The 24,468-nt window shown below is 38.1% G+C and overlaps 1 protein-coding gene across 1 annotated transcript in view; it reads left to right on the forward strand.

Moving 5' to 3' along the window:
• LOC137498433 (zinc-regulated GTPase metalloprotein activator 1-like) overlaps nt 1-24,468 on the forward strand; it is a 562,086-nt gene that overhangs the window by 324,278 nt on the left and 213,340 nt on the right. Inside the window, exon 5 of the mRNA XM_068225933.1 lies at nt 4,583-4,620. Within this exon, the coding sequence (XP_068082034.1) occupies nt 4,583-4,620 (38 nt within the window). The remainder of the gene's footprint in view (nt 1-4,582; nt 4,621-24,468) is intronic.

Genomic DNA, 24,468 nt, shown 5'->3' on the forward strand with positions numbered 1-24,468 from the left:
AAACATTGCAACATTTTTGTAACGCTACTCTTTTGTCGGAAATCACTCAGAACAAATCGAGCTGCTTTTCTTTGGATTTTTTCCAGTTCTTGAATCAGGTAATCCTGGTGAGGGTCCCATACATTGGAACCATACTCTAGTTGGGGTCTTACCAGAGACTTATATGCCCTCTCCTTTACATCCTTACTACAACCCCTAAACACCCTCATAACCATGTGCAGAGATCGGTACCCTTTATTTACAATCCCTTTTATGTGATTACCCCAATGAAGATCTTTCCTTATATTAACACCTAGATACTTACAATGATCCCCAAAAGGAACTTTCACCCCATCAACGCAGTACTTAAAACTGAGAGGACTTTTCCTATTTGTGAAACTCACAACCTGGCTTTTAACCCCGTTTATCAACATACCATAGCCTGCTGTCCATCTCACAACATTTTCGAGATCACGTTGCAGTTGCTCACAATCTTGTAACTTATTTATCACTCTATAGAGAATAACATCATCCTCAAAAAGCCTTACCTCCGATTCCACTCCTTTACTCATATCATTTATATATATAAGAAAACATAAAGGTCCGATAACACTGCCCTGAGGAACTCCCCTCTCAACTATTACAGGGTCAGACAAAACTTCACCTACTCTAACTCTCTGAGATCTATTTTCTAGAAATATAGCAACCCATTCAGTCACTCTTTTGTCCAGTCCAATTGCACTCATTTTTGCCAGTAGTCTCCCATGATCCACCCTATCAAATGCTTTAGACAGGTCAATCGCGATACAGTCGATTTGACCTCCAGAATCCAAGATATCTGCTATATCTTGCTGGAATCTTACAAGTTGAGCTTCAGTGGAATAATCTTTCCTAAAACCGAATTGCCTTCTATCGAACCAGTTATTAATTTCACAAACATGTCTAATATAATCAGAAAGAATAAGGGTAGAAAATCTCCAGGACGAGAATCAGAAAGAATAAGGGTAGAAAATCTCCAGGACGAGGAAATTAGAAGTACATGGATACGATTAGTGAGAAGTTTCTAACAGTAGACAGTAAGCAGGTTCAGGATATAGAAAGTGAATGCGTGGCATACAGGGATGCTGTAGTAGACACAGCAAGGGAATGCCTAGGAGCAACTGTGTGTAAAGATGGGAAAAGGCGAACATCTTGGTGGAATGATGAAGTGAGAGCAGCTTGTAAACGTAAAAAGAAAGCTTATCAGAAATGGCTCCAAACAAGGGCCGAGGCTGACAGGGATTGGTACGTAGATGAAAGAAACAGAGCGAAACAAAGTTGTTGAATCCAAAAAGAAGTCATGGGAAGATTTTGGTAACAATCTGGAAAGGCTAGGTCAAGCAGCAGCGATACCTTTCTGGACAGTAATAAAGAATCTTAGGAAGGGAGGGAAAAAGGAAATGAACAGTGTTTTCAGCAATTCAGGTGAACTCATAATAGATCCCAGGGAATCACTGGAGAGGTGGAGGGAATATTTTGAACATCTTCTCAATGTAAAAGGAAATCATCATGGTGGTGTTGCAAACAGCCAAGCTCATGGGGAGGAGGAAAATGATGTTGGTGAAATTATGCTTGAGGAAGTGGAAAGGATAGTAAATAAACTCCATTGCCATAAAGCAGCAGGAATAGATGAAATTAGACTTGAAATGGTGAAGTATAGTGGGAAGGCAGGGATGAAATGGCTTCATAGAGTAGTAAAATTAGCGTGCAGTGTTGGTAAGGTACCTTCAGATTGGACAAAAGCAGTAATTGCACCTATCTATAAGCAAGGGAACAGGAAGGATTGCAACAACTATCGAGGTATCTCATTGATTCGTATACCAGGCAAAGTATTCACTGGCATCTTGGAAGGGAGGGTGCGATCAGTCATTGAGAGGAAGTTGGATGAAAACCAGTGTGGTTTCAGACCACAGAGAGGCTGTCAGGATCAAATTTTCAGTGTGCTCCAGGTAATTGAAAAATGCTACGAGAGGAATAGGCAGTTGTGTTTATGTTTCGTATATCTAGAGAAAGCATATGACGGGGTACCGAGGGAAAAGATGTTCGCCATACTGGGGGACTATGGAATTAGAGGTAGATTATTAAAATTAATCAAAGGCATTTATGTTGACAATTGGGCTTCAGTGAGAATTGATGGTAGAATGAGTTCTTGGTTCAGGATACTTACAGGAGTTAGACAAGGCTGTAATCTTTCACCTTTGCTGTTCGTAGTTTACATGGATCATCTGCTGAAAAGTATAAAATGGCAGGGAGGGATTCAGTTAGGTGGAAATGTAGTAAGCAGTTTGGCTTATGCTGACGACTTGGTCTTAATGGCAGACTTTGCCGAAAACCTGCAGTGTAATATCTTGGAACTTGAAAATAGGTGCAATGAGTATGGTATGAAAATTAGCATCTCGAAGACTAAATTGATGTCAGTAGGTAAGAAATTCAACAGAATTGAATGTCAGATTGGTGATACAAAGCTAGAACAGGTCAATAATTTCAAGTATTTAGGTTGTGTGTTCTCCCAGGATGGTAATATAGTAGGTGAGATTGAATCAAGGTGTCGTAAAGCTAATGCAGTGAGCTCGCAGTTGCGATCAGCAGTATTCTGTAAGAAGGAAGTCAGCTCCCAGACGAAACTATCTTTACATCGGTCTATTTTCAGACCAATTTTGCTTTACGGGAGCGAAAGCTGGGTGGACTCAGGATATCTTATTCATAAGTTAGAAGTAACAGACATGAAAGTGGCAAGAATGATTGTTGGTACAAACTGGTGGGAACAATGGCAGGAGGGTACTCGGAATGAGGAAATAAAGGCTAATTTAGGAATGAACTCGATTGATGAAGCTGTACGTATAAACCGGCTTCAGTGGTGCGGTCACGTGAGGCGAATGGAGGAAGATAGGTTACCTAAGAGAATAATGGACTCTGTTATGGAAGGTAAGAGAAGTAGAGGGAGACAAAGACGACGATGGTTAGACTCGGTTTCTAACGATTTAAAGATAAGATGTATGGAATTAAATGAGGCCACAACACTAGTTGCAAATCGAGTATTGTGGCGACGTTTAGTAAATTCTCAGAGGCTTGCAGACTGAACGCTGAAAGGCATAACAGTCTATAATGATAATGTATGTATGTATGTATAATATTTTTAAAATTTTTCTGCCCCTTTAAATGCCCCCTCAAAAACACAAAAACATTTTTTACTTACACATAAAATATAAATGACTGATGAGTTTTCTGAAACTTTTTAAAATATAGAATTTGTAGAGAAATTAATTCTTACGATAAGCATGCAAATTTTGAGGGAAAAGTGTTAATACTTTTGGAATTATTCATTAAAAGGTACGGTAGTTGATAGAGCTCTAACCGGTGGGTGTTCATAACCTACCTCAGGTGGCACAACACTTATCCTATCTGCTGCAGTAGGCCTTGAATGTACAGATGCATTTAATTCTATTACAATATCTTCATCATTTAAATCCAAAAATGTACCCATCGTGTGTGCATACCACACAGTAAACAAAGAAAGCAAGTCACAAGAGAATCAACACGTGTTTCGAAGCTGTATGAATTGTGACCTTCATTTGTTTCAAAATATCACACGTAAATAGATGTAGTTAACAACGAAAAATTCCACATTCCAAGGAGAAAATATGCCTCATGAATACCGCCATCTAATGGAAATATTCACAACTTCTTCAACCTGTATTTACTGGTAAAGTAGACCTGAAAATCTATCGTCAGCGGCGGTTTGTGATAGGCACACACCTGTCAATCTATCTTCAGCTACCGGTTAGAGAGTTAATTGGCCATGTCCTGAAGTACATTACTACCAGACTGCTAATCAGAACTGGAAGTGGAGCACAGCTTCTTTGTGTCTAGCCACTGCTCAGGGCTCCTTGAGGTGGTGCTGCTCATAGGTCCACTTCTATCCCAGGAAGAGTGTATTATTGAGATCCTTGACTGTGACCTAGTAGCCTACTCTCTAACTGATGTTTTTACCCACTGTCACACTGATTGAAATAGGATGATGGTTCCATTCAACCCTTTGATGCTTCATGGTAGCTTAGCCCTAGAGATATATTGTATGAACTTGTAATTTTACTTTTTATATACATTGGAAGAATTTATTGTAATAACATAGTAGGTGAGGAAAGCAACGAGAAACTACCCCACTCCTCATTTCCCTAGTACGCCTCTAAAGTGATGCCTAGGCCATCTACGACAGCTGATGGTGGAGCTGTAGAGGATCCAACCAGCCTTCAGGTTGAGGACTGGACATACACATACATACAACATTGAAGGTGCCTTAGTAATGCAAGATGCAGTTCATGGCTTGTTAGAATATAGGAAAGATGTTGCATTTCACTGAAGACACTGTACTTGTTTGATTTTCTGTTGTAATATATTTTTATCCATATATCATTGATACTTTCTTCTATGTGGACTTGTTCAGTTTTCGTATTGTACTTCCAATTTGATTTTTTTAAATTCAGAAAACCTTGTCTTTCCAGCCTGTTTATTTCTTCTGACAAAATTAAATTTACATATAATTGTTCTTTCTTTCCTTCCATAGGTGTTGTAACGATCGTAGATAGCAAGTACGGTTTACAGGTAAGAAAATTGATTACTTGTTTTGATCATCAGTTTGACGAAGATTTTCAGGTTTCCCTCGATTGTGTTTCATATTTTATCCTGTATATGAATTTACATCTGATGAATGTTACTATTATTGTGGACTAAGTGAATTATTTAAAACCAGTATCTTTAACTTTGAATTAATGTGTCATTTTCCTACCCATTAAACTGACTTCTGATAGTATGGGTACAAGATCATTTACAAACAAGATGGTTTGGCTATGGGTTCACCAGCCTCAGGAATTTTAGCAGAGATCTACCTTGATTTCCTAGAGCACACCGCCATCGACAATAACATCAAATTTGCTAATATCCAATTCTGGGCTAGGTACGTAGATGACACATTTATAATCCTAGATGAACCCTCAAAAACCTTAATAACATTGATCATGACATTAAATTTACCTTAGAATCAGAGATAAACAACTCCATCAACTTCCTAGACCTAACAATCAATAGGCACCCCTCTTCGTTCACATATAGTATCTATAGAAAGCCCACTCAAACGGCCACTACTATAAGAAATGACTCAATACACCCCCAAACACACGAAGCGGCTACATATAATAGCTTAGTAGACCGAGCATTCAAAATTCCGATGTCAAGAAAAAACTTAAATAAAGAATTGAACACCATTCGCTCTATAGCAAAATTCAATGGATATAATGAATCCTTTATTGAAAGAATAATCAATAAATTCAGACACCGTCCAAAAACCACCCTAATAAAAGACAATACTAGCACTGCCACGTTTTCCACATTTACCTTCAATAAAGAAATCTACAACGTCACTAACGTTCTTAAAAAACACAACGTTAAAATAGCCTTTCGTACTAACAATAGAAGCACAGAGATCCTACACAACTCTTCATCAATAAATAAAAGTAGTCCTTTTTCTAAATCAGGTGTATATAGGTTTTCTTGCCAAGACTGCAAAAGTTCTTACCTAGGGCAAACAGGACGCAGCTTTAAAATCAGATATGCAGAACATGTCAATGCCATAAAACACAACCGTTTTTCCGCGGTCGGCCTACATATAAAAGAATTTAAGCACAACTTTACTGAAATAAATCAAGATCTTGAGGTATTAGATATTCTAAACAAAGGTTCTTTCCTAGACGTCACTGAAAACCTCTATATTCATTTAGACCAATATTTCAATCCCAACCTAAACTTAAATGATATCTCAGAGAAACCGAAGATCCTATTCGACTTTCTCATTGAATTTTTCAAAAACACGAATATCCCGAAAAACAGATCTGTCTTTCAGATTATGCATTTGTCACGCCACACACTTTCACCACATCACCCTCCATACTTCCCCTCCTTCCACTCCTCCTCCCCTACCGCTCCTTCCCTCTCCCCTCCTAATCCAACAATGGCCGCTCCCCAGACCTAAACTATCCAACACGCTCCGTTCCTCTTCATCTCGCGCCATAGCTTTACCGCCTCATGTCCCGCAATAAACATCATAGAAACCTGCCCCCACCCTACACGTAACGCTGCAACAATACACCACAAATACTGGCACAGTCAACCTCCAAACTCTCAGAAAACGTATTCCTTAATACCAATTTTATATTCTTGTCGAGCTGAATACCGGACCTGTGAAGATTACAAGATTATTTTGTGCATCTACAGAATGGTGGTGTTAATGAAGCTATGTAATATAGAGATTTTCAAAGGTGGTTAAATGAAGAAGTTATATCATGTTCAAGATCATGCTTTCACATCTCTGCACAGTATTTAAAATACAATTTACCGTTGGTCTTTTATAGCTATTGTTGAGAGTGAAGGAGAATTTCCTGTTGTGTATGTTTATCAGGAACTCAAGGGAGACTTCATTAGTTAGTCGGAACATAGAAAAAATGATGAACTCTTCTCAGAAGAACTCTTAAGGTTTCACCTTACTTTTTCCTGCCTGCTAGCTCTTCAGAAGTGTGTGCGCATGCGCTTTGTATTCAGGAATCATTCAAGGCAAATATTTTCGCACTGCAAGATGTGTGGTTAAGCTTATTTTTAATATATACAACTTTTGCTTTCTCAACGATGCATTTGTTTCTACATTCGTCCCTGTTTTTATCTCCTCGTAAGATGTGTATTGTTTAATGTAACACCTTGTGTAAAACATTGGGTTAAATGATGAAGTTATATCATGTTCAAGATCATGCTTTCACGTCTCTGCACAACATTTAAAATGAAATTTACCGTTGGTCTTTATAGCTATTCTTGAGAGTGAAAGAGAATTTCCTGTTGTGTATGTTTATCAGGTACTCAAGGGAGACTTCATTAGTTAGTCGGAACGTAGAAAAAATGATGAACTCTTCTCAGAAGAACTCTTAAGGTTTCACTTTACTTTTTCCTGCCTGCTGGCTCTTCAGAAATGTGTGCGCGTGTGTTTTGTATTCAGGAATCATTCAAGACGAATATTTTCGCACTGCAAGATGTGTGGTTAAGGTTATTTTTAATATGTATAACTTTTGCTTTCTCAACGATTCATTTGTTTCTATATTCGTTCCTGTTTTTATCTCCTTGTAAGATGTGTATTGTTTAATGTAACGCCTTGTGTAATATAAATGCCTACATGCTAGCCTATTTCCCACATTTTGGCTGATGATGACGCCAAACAGCGTCGAAACTAGTTCCAAGTGCAAATATATGTTATAAATAAACTATAACATTTTTGTATTGAAAAGGTGGACCCTTTAAGTTTTCCTATCTTACATTAAACATAATCGTAACTTTCATACTCTTGGTGATGTACGTGTTCTACCCAAACACTAAAAACGTCTAAAAAAATTTCTGTACACGTATCCGTTGTCGAAAAACTTAAGTCTACGTTAAAAAGAACAAAATATCCCTGCTACATGACTGTCATGTAATCCTGTAGAATAGTTTTAAGGTCTGTTTGGCCCTGCATTGCATATTTTAACTTCCTTAAAACATGAAGTTAAATGTAATATTGAAGATTGTTTTAGATTAATGAGCCAGCCCTGTAGTGTAAGTTTAACATATCTGTTTCATACCTGGCAACCCTGGTTTCGATCCAAAGTAATCAGTCTCCCCAGATTTGTCAGATTCAAATTGTACGGTGGGATCAATAATAAACCCCGACCTTGTTTTGCTGTCTGTCCCTATGATATCAATTATGTGTGTGCTTTGATTTTCTGTAACACAGTGAACTTCCTGATACACGTTACAAATTTTAAGTTTATTTCATAATTTTTAATTACATTCTGAAAATAGTCAGGTTCCCATGGCTCACCCTATATAATAAGTATGAAGTGTGTGCCTGCACATTTATTTATTATTTTGTTGCATTTTTCTGAGGGTTGATGGTTTACATAATGTGGAGATGTGATATCCATATTTGAAAATGATGCCTGTCTGTTAATCTGTTTAAATTGAATAAACACAGAAACTGCTAATCCACTGTCGATGAAACTTGCCAGACTTAGAGACATCCAGAATTTCTGTACATCTGATTTTATACCTGTCTGTTACGTAGATGCCGAGAAATAAAATTGTTAACTTGGCGAATAACACCTCTCAGCCAGAATGCAGTGAACAATGAGTCCAGCGACTTTACTTTGGACCATTAATAAATACCACACTCAGATCCACTGTTGGTTTCTTGCTGACAGTAGCTCACTGTGGAGGATACTAAGTGGTTTGAACAATACTCGTTACCATCCATCAGACATTCACTCCTGCAAGATTTTATCATTTATCCCAGTTTTACTCAGGTCTGAGAATTTAATTTCCTTATAACTGTACCGATGGTAATTCTAGCGTCGCATACACGGTCACTGAGTAGTGGGTGTGTGACGGTAGTGCCTCCCAGTATCTCGTGATTTGGGTTGTACGTAGTTTGAATAATGAAGTGAAACCGTGTGCCTCTGGATTACTAAGGTTTGAAGAATTGATGTACATATTACATTTTTATTAGATCTTAATTAGTGATGTATTACGAGCCAAGTTTAAGCAAATACAGTAGAGATAATACGCGACACAGAGCGAGATATCGAGGGACAGGTACTGGAGCTCACTCGAGCGGATAGACCTGAACAGTACTGATTCTCTCATAAGAGCACGTGTATTTTTGTGTGAAGTTTTTGGTGTTATTTATGCGTTTTCACTGAGTTGACATAAATAAATAGTAGTGTGTGTCATTCCTTGATATCTCCTCTCAACATGAGGGGAAAGGTATGTGCTGTGTTTGGCTGCAGTAATTACGAAGTAGAGAAAAATGCGTGGTCGTTCTTCAGGTTCCCTCGTGACAAGAACATGCAAGTAATATTGTGTTTGCATATATATTCTTCCAGTGACAGAGATTTTTATAGTACTTCATAATCTTCTGACCTGCTCGACCCATATTTTAACTGGCATAAAATGTAATACGCATATTTTATGCTATAGTCCAGCAGTTAACCTTCAGTACCAATGTGTTGTTGTAGGTGTGATCTGTGGGTTTTGAAATGTCACAAAAGCAATTTGGATAAGGTGTACAAGAAAGAAGGGACGTTACGCTTATATAAGAATTATAAGATCTGTTCAGATCATTTCCAGGCCAGTGACTTTAGAAATCCTCGACAATACAGCCAAGGGTATGTTACGTTTTTGCTCTAATTGTACGTAAATATTCCTCAAAGCATCACTATCGACAACATTTTCATACTTTTCTTTCTTTATCCCTCTTCTCAGATTAAAGCCGGGATTTTATAGATTATCCTTCTGTTAGTAGGCTTCATGTTAGGAGGAAAATTGTCCAGCTATTAAATGTTGATTTGCCAGGCTGAGTGGCTCAGACGGTTAAGGCGCTGGCCTTCTGACCCCAACTTGGCAGGTTCGATCCCGGCTCAGTCCGATGGTATTTGAAGGTGCTCAAATACGTCAGCCTCGTGTCGGTAGATTTATTGGCACGTAAAAGAACTCCTGCGGGACTAAATTCCGGCACCTCGGCGTCTCCGAAAACCGTAAAAGAGTAGTTAGTGGGACGTAAAACAAAAAACATTATTATTATTATTATTATTATTATTATTATTATTATTATTATTATTATTATTATTATTATTATTATTAAATGTTAATTCATTGCATCATATGTGTAAGGAATATCTTTCTGTTAGTAGGCTTCATGTTAAGAGGAAAATTGTCCACCTATTAAATGTTAATTCATTGCATCATATGTGTAAGGAATGTGCTAATATTTTTATTAACAAGTGTCTTAATGTGATGATACAATGTTTTCAAATGAGAAAAAAGACAAATCCAACCGTAAGAGTTCAGGCAGAAATGCTAAAGCTAAAAAAGTAATGCATAAATGAAAGATCAAGCCATTTCACACCAGTCCATTTCACTTCTTGTTTTTATGTCTAATTTCAGTCTTTGAATAATAACCTTTTAAATAATTCTTCATTCATTTATCCAGAATTGCTTTAGCAACTTCGAAGTTAATATCTCAAGAAGCAACTAAAAGACACACAAATACAGTTAGATGAACTTGATCAGTATGGTCGTCGTAACACGGTTGAAATTTTAGGCATACCTGAACGAGTTAATGAGGATGTTTATGAAATTGTTAAGCATTTTGGTCGAGTATTAAATGTGGAGATCAAGAATGAATCGATTGATGCATGTCATAGGTTGAAGAGGCAATTGCATCAAGCTTCAGGTGCCATTGTAGTGAAGTTTGTACACCGTAGTGTCAAGAATGAACTCATTCAAAAACGCAAAGTTAAAAGGGATTTAAATGCGTCTCATCTCGGATTTTCTGAGTATGAGACGGTGTATATAAATCACAGTTTGACGTCCCTACGAAGAAAGGTCCTTGGCCAAGCTCGAAAAATTAAGAAGGAGAGAAATTATGCTTTTCTATGGGTAGATCATGGAGGTAACATTAAACTCCGAAAAAGAGAGGGTGATCGGCAGGTGTTTAATCTCAAAACCCTGGACGATGTGAATGGATTAAATGAGACTGTGTAGCTTTTGTGTTTTGAGAAAAATGATTTTTAATGCAATTAATATTTACTACCAGAATGTAAGAGGGTTAAACACTAAAATTTCGGAGTTTTATGTTAACAGTAGTGAATCAGAATACGATATTCTGTTGATTATGGAAATATGGTTACAATCTCATGTTGCTAACAGCGAACTGCTTAGTAGGGATTTTAATGTGTATAGAAAAGATCGTGGAAGTACAAGGAAAGGAGGAGGCGCATTAATAGCTGTTAAAGGTTCTATAGTATCAAGACAAATAACGTTAGATTTTGGTGATACTGAAGCAGTTTGTGTAAAAATTATAGTTAATGGTCACAGTTATGTAATAATGTCAGTGTAGTTTCCACCTGCATCCAAATTGGAAGCATATTTGGACTTCTATAGATTGTTTGAAGTTAATAAGGACCTTTCCAATTTAGATCTTATTAAAGCTGGTGACTTTAATTTGCCATTAATTACGGGTGAGGAAAGTAATCTTGTAAATTTTGGACCTGCATATAGAACCTTAGCTGAGTTTATGTCACTCTATCAGTTGCACTTAGTCAATAATATTCTTAATGCAAATGGAAATACACTTGATCTTATTATTACGAATGTTAACACATTAACAGTATATAGAGATGAGTGCCCCTTAATTAAGGAGGATAGTTATCATCCTGCAATTTCAGTCACGCTACTATTAAACAGAGAGCGTAGCCATGTTTCACAACAACCTGAACAACCTAAGCAGTTATTTGACTTTAGAAGGGCTAATTTCTTTCAAATGTATAAAATGTTTGAGCGAATGGATTGGTCTAGGATTGTAGAATTTACAGACGCTGACCAGGCTGTTGAGTATTTTTATGCTCAGGTACACTCTGTATTTTGTGAAACGGTACCAATGAAGAATTTTCACACAAAGAAAAAGTATCCTCCATGGTTTACTCAAGACATAATAAATAACTTGAAACTGAAGGAAATCCACAGAAAGCAAAGGAAACATTCAGAGTATAGTAGGGTAATATTTAACCAGTTAAGGAGAGAAACGAAACATATGATCAGTAAAGTGTATAAGAATTATACAGTATTTCTAGACTTCAAGAGAATATCAAAAGTGATGTTAATCAGTTCTGGAGCTATATGAAATGCGAAAGAAATACCAAGGAGGGTCTGCAACAGGGCATGAAATTTAACAATATCTTACTTAATAATAATAAAAGTATAGCTGATGGCTTTGCAACCTTTTTTGGATCGATATATTCGAAACCTCCACCAACCTATGATATTCCTGATTCATCTGATGTATATGTTAATTATCCGTTATCTTTAGAATTAGTGGATGAAAAGGAATATATGTTAGCTATTAAAAAATTAAAACCTAAAAGGTCATGTGGTGATGATGGAATACCGCCGTACGTACTGAAAGCATGTTCGAATGTGTTGGATTTTCCCTTACGAGCCTTATATAACATTGTGGTAAAAACGCAAACCTTTCCAAAAGTATGGAAGATAGCGAAAGTGTGTCCAGTTTTTAAATGTGGGGACAGTAAAAATATTGAAAACTATCGCCCTGTTTGTATTTTGTGTGCACTGGCTAAAGTATTTGAGCAAATAATGTACACGCATATATTTAGTCATGTGAGGGTTGGTATACATATCAATCAGCATGGTTTTATGCCAGGTAGATCAACTACGACTAATCTATGAAAATTTATACAATATGTGTATGCCGTTTTGAATAATCAAGGAGAGGTCGACGTAATATACACAAATTTTTCCAAAGCCTTCGACAAATTAGATCACGGCATTTTAATGAAAAAATTGTCATGCTTTGGTCTGACCCCTCCTTGGTTAAAACTGCTTGCATCTTATCTTAGTGCAGGAAAACAATATGTTTACTATCATCAACATGAGTCTTTCACATATAATGTTACTTCTGGTGTACCACAAGGGTCTAACCTTGGCCCTTTATTCTTTATTTTACATATTAATGATTTGCCCACTAGAATTAGGTTTTCTCAGTGTTTATTATATGCTGATGATGTCAAACTTTATAAAGAGACAAAAAATGTTGATATGATGTTGAAATTACAATATGATTTGGATTACTTATACGCATGGAGTATTGAAAACTGTTTGCAACTTAATATAAATAAATGCTGTTTCCTTCAGATTTCAAATAAGAAAAATACATTGAGTTATAAATATAAAATTAATAATGAAGAACTCAAAGTTATTCACTCTGTTCATGACTTAGGGGTAATTTTTACAAGAAATTTATCTTTCAAGGAGCATATTAATACAATGGTTAATGATTCCTATAAGAAATTGGGTTTTATAATTAGAAATTCAAGAGATTTTCTAACACTTATGCACTCACCTTATTATTCAATAGTATTGTCCGATCAAAACTTGAGTATTCATGTATAATTTGGTCTCCATGTTATAAATCTTATAAAAATCAAATTGAAAGGGTGCAGAAATGCTATTTTAGATATATTTATTATTAAAAAAAATATATTCCCCTTTAGAAATTATATTTCATATGAATTTTTGTTGAATGATTTTAATATGTATCGCTAGCCAGTAGGCGTGTAATAGTTCAACAAATTTATCTCTGTAAGATGGTTAATGCATTAATTGACGATAATAGTTCACTGCACGAGTTATGCTTTAATGTTAGAAAAGGAAATTTAAGATTTCGGCAATTGTTTATTACTCCAGTCTCCAAAACTGTATTTTTTAAGAACTCTCCGTTTATCAATATGTGTGAAATATACAATAACTTAATTAATAAGTATCATATAGATCTTGACTTTGCTTATGAATATGACACGTATGTAAATATATTAAAAGAACTTTTCTCGTCGAAGTGATTTGTTTATATGTATAATATTTACATGATTTTGTTACAATTTTTTTGTTTGATTTATTAACAGGCTTCTGTATATGAGATATTGTTTCATCCATTTCATACAGAGCATTATCATCTCATTTACATAGTGTTTTCACATTTTCTTCTTTTTGGTATTTCTATGTTATTTGTTCAAATAATTTGTAAAAGCCACCTATAATTGGAGCGTGTCTCTGTTGGTGCCACATTTATTAAATAAATAAATTATGACCATGTGCTAGAAGTGCCATCTGCACATAGCCTATGAGGTACGGTCCGTGACATGGGCTGGTGAAGCGGGTATATAATGTGACCAACATGCTTCATCAGTCATCAGTGATCTCCATTTAGTGATGTTGCCCAGGTGGCAGATTTCCCTACCAATTGATTACCTAGCCTTTTCTTAAAAGTTTTCAAAGAGCTTGGATATATATCAAACATTTCCCATGATAAATTATTCTGGCCTGTATTCGTTATCCTATAAATGAATATTTGGCCAAATTTGTCCTCCTGAAATTCCAACTTTATCTTCATATTATAATCTTTCATACTTTTAAAAGCTTCACTCAAGCTCATTCGTCTGTTAATGTTATATCACACCATCTCTCCACTGGCAGCTCAGAACATGCTGCTTAGTTGAGCAGCTTGTTTCCTTACTCCCTACTCTTCCCAGCCCAGAGTTTGCAACATTTTTGTAACATTACTCTCTTGTCAGAAATCACCAAGAACAAATGGTACTGCTTTCCTTTGGATCATTCCAGTTCTCGTATCAAATAGTCCTGGTGTGGGTACTATACAGTGGAACCATGGGGTCTTACCAGAGACTTACACGCCCTCTCCTTTACATCCTTACTATAACCCCTATAGACACGCATAACCATATGAAGAACTGGCTGTACACATTGCACTTTCTGCTATCATGGATAAGGCAAGCTATTTAAGCAAGTTGCAAACAGGTATGATCGTTGGCTCGGGCCAAGGGGGGCAGCATTCTGTGAACTGCTGAATAACCGTCTTGTAAACGGCAGAGTTCCACGCATCATTGATGTCCAAGGTGAATGTCGACTATGATGGTCTGTGAAAGCCAGCCGATATGCTGCAATGGAACAGGACTGTCCAAATAAACAAGGGGTATCCAGACACGTTTCTGTTGTAACATTTCAGTGAACACTTCTGCGAATGTGGCTCCGCACCCAAGCTTCTTGACGGCTTGGTGACTGGACCACTGCTGATTGGTGATTGGTAGCCTCCTCCAACGAATCATGTTTTCAACTGCCTACAATGGATTAACATTGGCGTATCTGGAAAGAAACGTGTGAGAACTAACACCTTATAAACATTACTGGACGAATAAAATGCGGTGGAGACATTGTTATGGTTTGGGGAATGTTTTCATAATACTCTCTAGGTCTCATCATCTTGATCGATTTGCTTGTGAATCCATCCTTGGCGATCACCTCCACCCATACATGATGATCGTCTTTCCTCAGGAGGATTGGACATTCCAGTATGATAATGCACCTTACCACATGGCAAGAAGTATCCGTGCATGGTTGGAAGAACACGATCAAGACTTCAGAGTTCTTCCCTGGACTCAAAACAGCCCTCATCTCCTTATAATTTAACATCTGTGCAATGACCTCAGTCTTCATGTTCACCATCTTTGTCCTCTGCCATGTACCCTTCAACAGTTGTAGGATGCACTGCAGGCAGCAAGGCTTCAGATACCTGTGGATATGTATCAGCACCTGACAGAGTCAGTGCTAGAACGTCTAGCTGGTTAATCTGGATACTAGTAGATGGTCAAGGGCCGATGACCTTAAACCCTTTAAACAACAAGCATCATCATCATCATCAGTAGATGGTCATGATAATGTGATTGGACTGTGTATGTTGTTATGTGACTTTAGTTTTAGTTGTGTACCACTTGGGGGGGGGGGGGTCATCTCTATTAGAGTTTCTTGTTGATTGTCATGTTATACTGTATGAGTACTCTCATTTATTTTGTATGGACTAATTTTATTTGTTTCTTGTAAGAGTTGTCATCACTCAGAGAAAATTGCCATAGTAATTTATTTTGCATTTCAACTTCTGACTAATGGAAAACGTAAGTTTATACTGTTCATCAGTTCTATAAATGCCCACAAAATTTATTTCCATATGGGTGACACTGTGAACAAAAGCTAGTCTTCCTATGTATGCTCCATCTTTACTCTCTGTTGTTCGAAGGCATTCCCTTGCTGTTTCTAATCTGGCATCTTAAATATCTTCTTCCAGTCCATTTCAGTATTGTGGGCCTGCTTTCTGTCTATTCATTGAACCTTTTCACTGATAAGCCTAAGCACTCCTGCTTAATTTACTTGCTGTGAAACTGTTCCATCCGTGTCCACCTTCGGCAGACCACTTTTCTATATCTGCTGCTTAGTACCCAGTTTGCTGCAGATCAAATAGTGCACATTAATCCCCTGAATATTCATACATTCCATAGAGATTTTCTGAATTCCAAGTCATACATACATACATACATACATACATACATACATACATTATCATTGTAGACTGTTATGCCTTTCAGCGTTCAGTCTGCAAGCCTCTGTGAATTTACTAAACGTCGCCACAATCCTCGATTTGCAACTAGTGTTGTGGCCTCATTTAGTTCTGTACCTCTTATCTTTAAATCTTTGGAAACCGAGTCTAACCATCGTCGTCTTGGTCTACCTCTATTTCTCTTACCCTCTATAGCAGAGTCCATTATTCTCCTAGGTAACCTATTCTCCTCCATTCGCCCCACATGACCCCACCACCGAAGCCGGTTTATGCGTACAGCTTCATCCATCGAGTTCATTCCTAAATTAGCCTTTATCTCCTCATTCCAAGTACCCACCTGCCATTGTTCCCACCTGTTTGTACCAGCAATCATTCTTGCTACTTTCAGGTCTGTTACTTCTAACTTATGAATAAGATATCCTGAGTCCACCCAGCTTTCGCTCCCGTAAAGCAAAGTTGGTCTGAAAATAGACCGATGTAAAGATAGTTTTGTCTGGGAGCTGACTTCCTTCTTACAGAATACTGTTGATCGCAACTGCGAGCTCACTGCATTAGCTTTACGACACCTTGATTCAATCTCACCTACTATATTACCATGCTGGGAGAACACACAACCTAAATACTTGAAATTATCGACCTGTTCTAGCTTTGTATCACCAATCTGACATTCAATCCTGTTGAATTTCTTACCTACTGACATCAATTTAGTCTTTGAGAGGCTAATTTTCATACCATACTCATTGCACCTATTTTCAAGTTCCAAGATATTAGATTGCAGGCTTTCGGCCCAGTCTGCCATTAAGACCAAGTCGTCAGCATAGGCCAAACTGCTTACTACATTTCCACCTAACTGAATCCCTCCCTGCCATTTTATACCTTTCAGCAGATGATCCATGTAAACAACAAACAGCAAAGGTGAAAGATTACAGCCTTGTCTAACCCCTGTAAGTACCCTGAACCAAGAACTCATTCTACCATCAATTCTCACTGAAGCCCAATTGTCAACATAAATGCCTTTGATTGCTTTTAATAATCTACCTTTAATTCCATAGTCCCCCAGTGTGGTGAACATCTTTTCCCTCGGTACCCTGTCATATGCTTTCTCTAGATCTATGAAACATAAACACAACTGCCTATTCCTCTCGTAGCATTTTTCTATTACCTGGCGCATACTGAAAATCTGATCTTGACAGCCTCTCTGTGGTCTGAAACCACACTGGTTTTCATTCTTCTTCCTCGCAACTACTGATCGCACCCTCCCTTCCAAGATGCCAGTGAATACTTTGCCTGGTATACTAATCAATGAGATACCTCGATAGTTGTTGCAATCCTTCCTGTTCCCTTGCTTATAGATAGGTGCAATTACTGCTTTTGTCCAATCTGAAGGTACCTTACCAACACTCCATGCTAACTTTACTACTCTATGAAGCCATTTCATCCCTGCCTTCCCACTATACTTCACCATTTCAGGTCTAATTTCATCTATTCCTGCTGCCTTATGACATTGGAGGTTATTTACTATCCTTTCCACTTCCTCAAGCACAATTTCACCAACATCATTTTCCTCCTCCCCATGAGCTTGGCTGTTTGCAACACCACCAGGATGATTTCCTTTTACATTGAGAGGATTTTCAAAATAAGCCTTCCACCTCTCCAGTGATTCCCTGGGATCCATTATGAGTTCACCTGAATTACTGAAAACACTGTTCATTTCCTTTTTCCCTCCCTTCCTAAGATTCTTTATTACTGTCCAGAAAGGTTTCCCTGCTGCTTGACCTAGCCTTTCCAGATTGTTACCAAAATCTTCCCACGACTTCTTTTTGGATTCAACAGCTGTTTGTTTCGCTCTGTTTCTTTCATCTACATACAAATCCCTGTCTGCCTCAGCCCTTGTTTGGAGCCATTTTTGATAAGCCTTCTTTTTGCGTTTACAAGCTGCCCTCACTTCATAATTCCACCAAGATGTTCACATTTTCCCATCTCTACACACAGTTGTTCCTAGGCATTCCCTTGCTGTTTCTACTACAGCATCCCTGTATGCCACCCATTCACTTTCTATATCCTGAACCTGTTTACTGTCTACTGTTCGAAACTGCTCACTAATCGTATCCATGTACTTCTAATTTCCTCGTCCTGGAGATTTTGTATCCTTATTTGTTTGCAGACAGATTTCACTTTCTCTACCCTAGGCCTAGATATACTTAGTTCACTACAGATCAGATAGTGGTCTGTATCATCGAAAAATCCGCGAAAAACTCGCACATTCCTAACAGATTTCCTGAATTTGAAGTCTGTTAAGATATAGTCTATTATGGATCTGGTACCCCTAGCCTCCCATGTGTAGCGGTGAATACCCTTATGCTTGAAGAATGTATTCGTAACAGCTAAACACATACTTGCACAGAAGTCCAGCAAACGCTTCCCATTCCTATTAACTTCCATATCTTCCCCACATTTACCAATCACCCTTTCGTATCCTTCAGTTCTACTCCCAACTCTCGCAATAAAATCGCCCATTAGCACTGTTCTGTCCTTGCTGTTGACCCTGACCACGATGTCACTCAATGCTTCATAAAACTTGTCAATTTCATCCTCATTTGCACCCTCACATGGTGAATACACGGACACAATTCTAGTCCTAATTCCTCCAACTGACAAATCTACCCACATCATTTGCTCATTTACGTGCCTAACAGAAACTATGTTGCGTGCAGTGGTGTTCCTGATAAAGAGCTTACCCCAGACTCTGCCCTTCCCTTTCTAACACCCGTCAAATACACTTTATAATCTCCTATCTCTTCCTCGTTATCTCCCCTTACCCGAATATCACTTACTCCTAGCACTTCCAGATGCATCTTCTTTGCTGACTCAGCGAGTTGTACTTTCTTTCTTCCATAAGCCCCATTAATATTGATAGCTCCCCATCGAATTCCATTTCGTTCACCAAGTTGTTTCCAAGGAGTCCCTCGCCTGCCAAATGGGAGTGGGTCTCCATTACTCCCATAGGTCCGAGGCTTGCTTAAATTGTTCTGAGCTCGGTAAATTCATGAAGCAGGATGCTACCCTACTTGCGCATAGTCCAAGTGAGGATCTCTCCTCTAACGGGTTATGGACCACTGGTGAATTGTATAGTCCTAGCCGCCTGAGCACAAGGAGGGCCAGGACTCAGAATATGTCCGAGATGCCCACTCCCATTCCATAGCAACTGGTATCCCGACTCTCAGGACCACTTACTAGGCCACTCAGCCGTTGCCCATGGTTCACGAACTAGGTCATGACTACAGTAACCCACAAACATGAACCATAATTCCAAGTCAGTAATTATATATTTTGGATCTAGTATCGTTATTCTCCCTGGTTGAGTAGTGAGTAACCGTATTGTTACGGTATGTAATATACTAGATCTAGCCCAATATTACTACGTTCCCATTACATTAATTTCCAATGCCCCAACCGGGTGAGTTGGCCGTGCGGTTAGGGTCGCGCAGCTATGAGCTTGCATCTGGGAGAGAGTGGGTTCGAACCCCATTGTTGGCAGCCCTGAATATGGTTTTCTGTGGTTTCCCATTTTCACTCCAAGCAAATGCTTGGGCTGTACCTTAATTAAGGTCATGGCCGCTTCCTACCCACTTCTAGGCCTTTCCTGTCCGAACGTCACCATAAGACCTATCTGTGTCGGTGCGACGTAAAGCAAATAGCATATGCCCCATACTTTCTCATTTCGTTAGTTTATCTTCAGTTCTAAGTTTCTATTTCTGCCCCTTTGAAGAACTACAGGGGAATTACTATAATATCCCATGTTGCTAAGATAATGGAGAGGATACTGGAAAGTAGGATAAGGTTGAGGGTTGAGAATCAGATACTGGAAAATCAGGTTGGTTTCAGAAGTGGAAAGTTAGCAATAGAGCCCATTTTCATTATGAGACAGCTAATGGAAAAGCAATGCGAGTACGGGAATGATATGGTGATGACATTCATCGACATTGAAAAGGCATATGACAGTGTCCCCAGGACTAAAGTTTGGGACAGTTTGGTGCAAAAAGGAATTGGACAGGGATTAATAAAAATGATCATGGCAATGTACAAGGAATGTTGTAGTTACGTGCAAACACAAGTTGGCAGGACAAGTTGGTTCAAAATAACTAGTGGGCTGAGGCAGGGAAGTGTTCTATCAATAATCCTGTTTACAATAGTAATGGATGACATCATGAGAACAGCAATAGCAGAATATGGAGGAAGAGAAATGAACATGTTGTTATTTGCAGATGATATTGTGATTTGGGGAGAAGACGACAGGAAGGTTCAAGAATAGTTGGATGTGGTGAATGGGAAAATAGAATAATATGGGTTGAACATAAGTGTAGAGAAGAGTAAAATCCTTGTCATGACTAGAGGAGAGAAAGAAGGGAAAGGTCAAATTAGACTTGCAGACAAGCCCCTGGAAGTAGTGGAAACATTTAAATACCTGGGGAGTGAATTAATGGAGAATGCTCAACTGGATGCTGAGATTAGCAAGAGGATTCAAGCTGGGGATTGTTTCCATCATAGTGTAGGAAACATGTTATGGGACAAAGATGTGCCAATGGAAGCAAAGGAAACTATGTACAAGATGTATTACGTACCCATAACTACTTATGGGGCAGAAACTTGGACAATGACAAAGAAGGATGAGAGTCGAATACAGGCAGCCGAAATGAAGTTCTTGAGGAGTATGATACAGAAGGGTAGAAGAGACAAAATAAGGAATGAGAAAATCTGGGAAGAAATTGGAGTGGAAAAAATGAATGATAGAATTGAGAAGAGCCGACTAAGATGGTTTGGGCACATAAAGCGAATGAGTGATGAAAGAATGCCAAAAAAAATTATGGAAATGCAAATGCAAGGAAGGAGAGGCCCTGGACGAGCACGATTGAGATGGACGGACACAATCCAATGCATTATTTTAGGAAGAAACCTGGACTGGGACATAGTGTTGGAGGAGGAGTAGTGGAAAGACCAAAGAAAATGGAGAGAACCATATTTGCCCCTACCTGACTACAGCTGGATAAAGGGAAATAATGATGATGATGATGATGATGATGATCTTCAGTTCTGTTTTTAGTCCTTATTTGGATTAGCATTAAATTATCTCTGTGTGTTGATCATCACTTCTTCAAAGCTCTGTCAATCGCTGGTAAAACTTATCTGCTTCAAACATCTGCTCCTTTGCATGGCGAATACACTAAATCAGTCACAGTCATAATTTGTACTATAACCAAATTGATCGTTATCAGTATGTGATTAACTACATATCAACAAGAATTTAAGGTTCTTTGGGTTTTTTTATTGTGAAATGATAAGCTTTTCACCACAGTGTGGCAGCGGGCTCATCAGTTGGATTGACACACCTCCAGGACGTAGGAGGTTAGTGTTCTGTTGAAACACCATTGCAAGCTTTATTTGAAACACATGCAGTGACATTGGATTAATATACCTGCACATGCAAGAAATGCCTGTCTGGCATTTGTAACAAAAATTAATTTAGAAGTGATGTAATTACCATATAGTTTGCTATTGGCAGGTTAATTTTAGGTAGACCGAGCTCGATAGCTGCAGTCGTTTAAGTGTGGCCAGTATCCAGTATTCAGGAGATAGTAGGTTCGAACCCCACTGTCGGCAGCCCTGAAAATGGTTTTCCGTGGTTTCCCATTTTCACACCAGGCAAATGCTGGGGCTGTACCTTAATTAAGGCCACGGCTGCTTCCTTCCCACTCTTAGCCCTTTCCTGTCCCATCATCGCCATAAGACCTATCTGCGTCGGTGCGACATAAAGCAAAAAAAAAAAAAAAAAATTGGTAGAGACTATATGTAGGTGCCTTTGATTTTCTTAATTATCAATCTCATTTCATTCTCTGCTGTATCTTTTTCTCCGTTGTCGTAAAGGAAATTGTATATGTTTATTTTTTTCTTTCTTTCATAGTTCAGACATCATTCTGTTCGCTGACTCAGGTATTGTAACTTCATTCATCCATAAGCCTCTTGGATGCAGGTGCCCATTGAATGCCAATTCATTCACCGTGTTGGGATTCATCTCTACCATTGAACCGGGTTTTGCTAAAATGTAATCATTTTCCATTAAACAACTATGAAGCAAAATGTTCATCTTACACATAGTGTTAATGATATTTTAAGAATGTAAGAACTGCCATTAGATTTTGTAGTACTAGCCATCTCAAAATGTCAGTGTGGCCTGTTCATGTTTGGTCAAATCTTCAGTTGTTACGGGATTGTTGTTGTTGAGTCATCAGTCCATACATTGATTTCATGTAACCTTCCATCTTGTGCTAAACTTTTCATTTTTATGTAACTACTGCATCCTACATCTGCTCCAATCTGTTTGTCATATTCATACGTTGGTCTACCCCTAATGTTCTTACCGCCTACTCTTCCCTCAAAAATGAACTGAACAAGTCCTCGGTGTCTTAAGATGTGTCCTATCATTCTATCTTCTTCTTGTCAAATTTAGCCAAATCAATTTCCTCACTAATTCAATTCATTATCTCTTCATTGTGATTTGATTTATCCATCTCGCTTTCAGCATTCTGTTCTCTTTCTCTTTCCTTCCTTCTTTCTTTCTGAGCTAGTTATCTCCATGTTTCACATCCATACAATGCAATGTTCCAGATGGAAGTCATTAAAAACATCATTCTAATTCCTATATCAATGTTTGAAGTGAACAAATTTCTTTTCTTAAGAATGGACTTCCTTGTTTGCGCTAGTCTACCTTTTATGTTGCCGTTACTTCTGCCACCCTTAGTTATTTTACTACCCTAGTAACAATATTTATCTACTTCCTTTAAGACTTCATTTCCTAATCTAATATTTCCTGCATCACCTGAATTTGTTCGACTGCACTCCATCACCTTTGTCTTGGACTTATTTATTTCATCTTGTACTCCTTCTCTAAGAGTTTATCCTTACCATTAAGCAATTTCTCCAGATCTTCTTCAGTCTCAGATAAGATAACAGTATCATCAGCAGATACCTGAGTTTTGATTTGCTCTCCATTATCACTATAGCAGTATAAATTCATGTTATGTTGATGCCGGGAAAGTTTTGGAACTGGTGCTCCTTGACAAATGAATACTTTTCATACCACTTCACAATGAAAACACATTCTAATGCATACATATCTTCTTAAGCAACACCATACTAAAAGCATTCATACAGAAACTACACTGTCAGTGATACTGAACTCTTGCTGAAGTGAATAAGGTGACAAATTTGTAAATTAATAAGCTACAGGAATTATGTAAATACAAAGAGAAATTTGTAATTTTGACACATTAATGCATTAACATATGAAGACCAGTGTGGTAAATGGTGTCTCATTGTTATGATGTATCACTTCAGCGCTGTGAGGGCAATGGCATGGGTGACACTTTTGCTGATTTCGAGTCTGTTATGGAAGTCAACAAAGAAGGACATAATCAAGCCACTGGTTCCAACCTTCATTCCCACAAGCTCAAAGTTCTTGAGATGATATTTATTAATGAAGATAGTTGGGGATACACAAATTGTATCTATCCTTTTTCTCTTTGTTAACTTCTACTGGCTATGTCTGCATCAGTCTTGAATCTGACAGTTAGATCGTTTGCATAACCCATATTTTTTTGGCTATGTTAAATTATATCACTTTAGTCTCATTCTGCTAATGTATCTGCTACTTACAGCCTTTGGTTCGATACCTAGTTCATTCAGGAATTTTAATTCTGAGGGCTGGAACGAGATTCACTCAGCCTCAAAGTTGAAATGTGGTGCTGTCTAAAATGAGAGGCTGCAGGCATGGTAAAACCAAGGAATGTGGCACTTGCCATGAGACACCAATATCTACAGGCCATCTGACTGGCTTGATTTAAAGAATTGTTTGTGCCACAGGATTTTTTGTTTACATTTTATATTGAGTCAGAAAAAATGTTCACCTCAAATAACTCTAACTGTCAACAGATATCGAAAATCTGTTTTAACGTTGAGTAATATTACTACGGCGGTCATAATCAGGCTTTCAGTGCTTTCCCAGAATGTCAGTTTCTTTTGAGATAATGGAACTATGCTGTTTTCTTTATCAAATATTAGAGGTATAGGCATTGTAAATGCATTGGTGTGGTTCTTTGAAAACTCTGACATGTTTGCCTCGAGGAAACGGAGCTTCTTGAAACTTGCTTTGTTCACCAGCAGTGTTGTTGAATGTTGTCCCTTAAGACCAATGGGATATTTGTTTTGCCCATACCTGATACGGCGATGTTGAAAGTTTCAAATAATGCAGTAGCCTAGCTGTCAGAAGAAAGTGAAGGAACTGTGTACTTTGCGAATGCATTATCAGGTATTCAGTCAATTAGGCCCCACGGCCATTAAAGGAGGCACCA

The sequence above is a fragment of the Anabrus simplex genome, chromosome 2, assembly GCF_040414725.1.
Source record: "Anabrus simplex isolate iqAnaSimp1 chromosome 2, ASM4041472v1, whole genome shotgun sequence".
Taxonomy (NCBI): domain Eukaryota; kingdom Metazoa; phylum Arthropoda; class Insecta; order Orthoptera; family Tettigoniidae; genus Anabrus; species Anabrus simplex.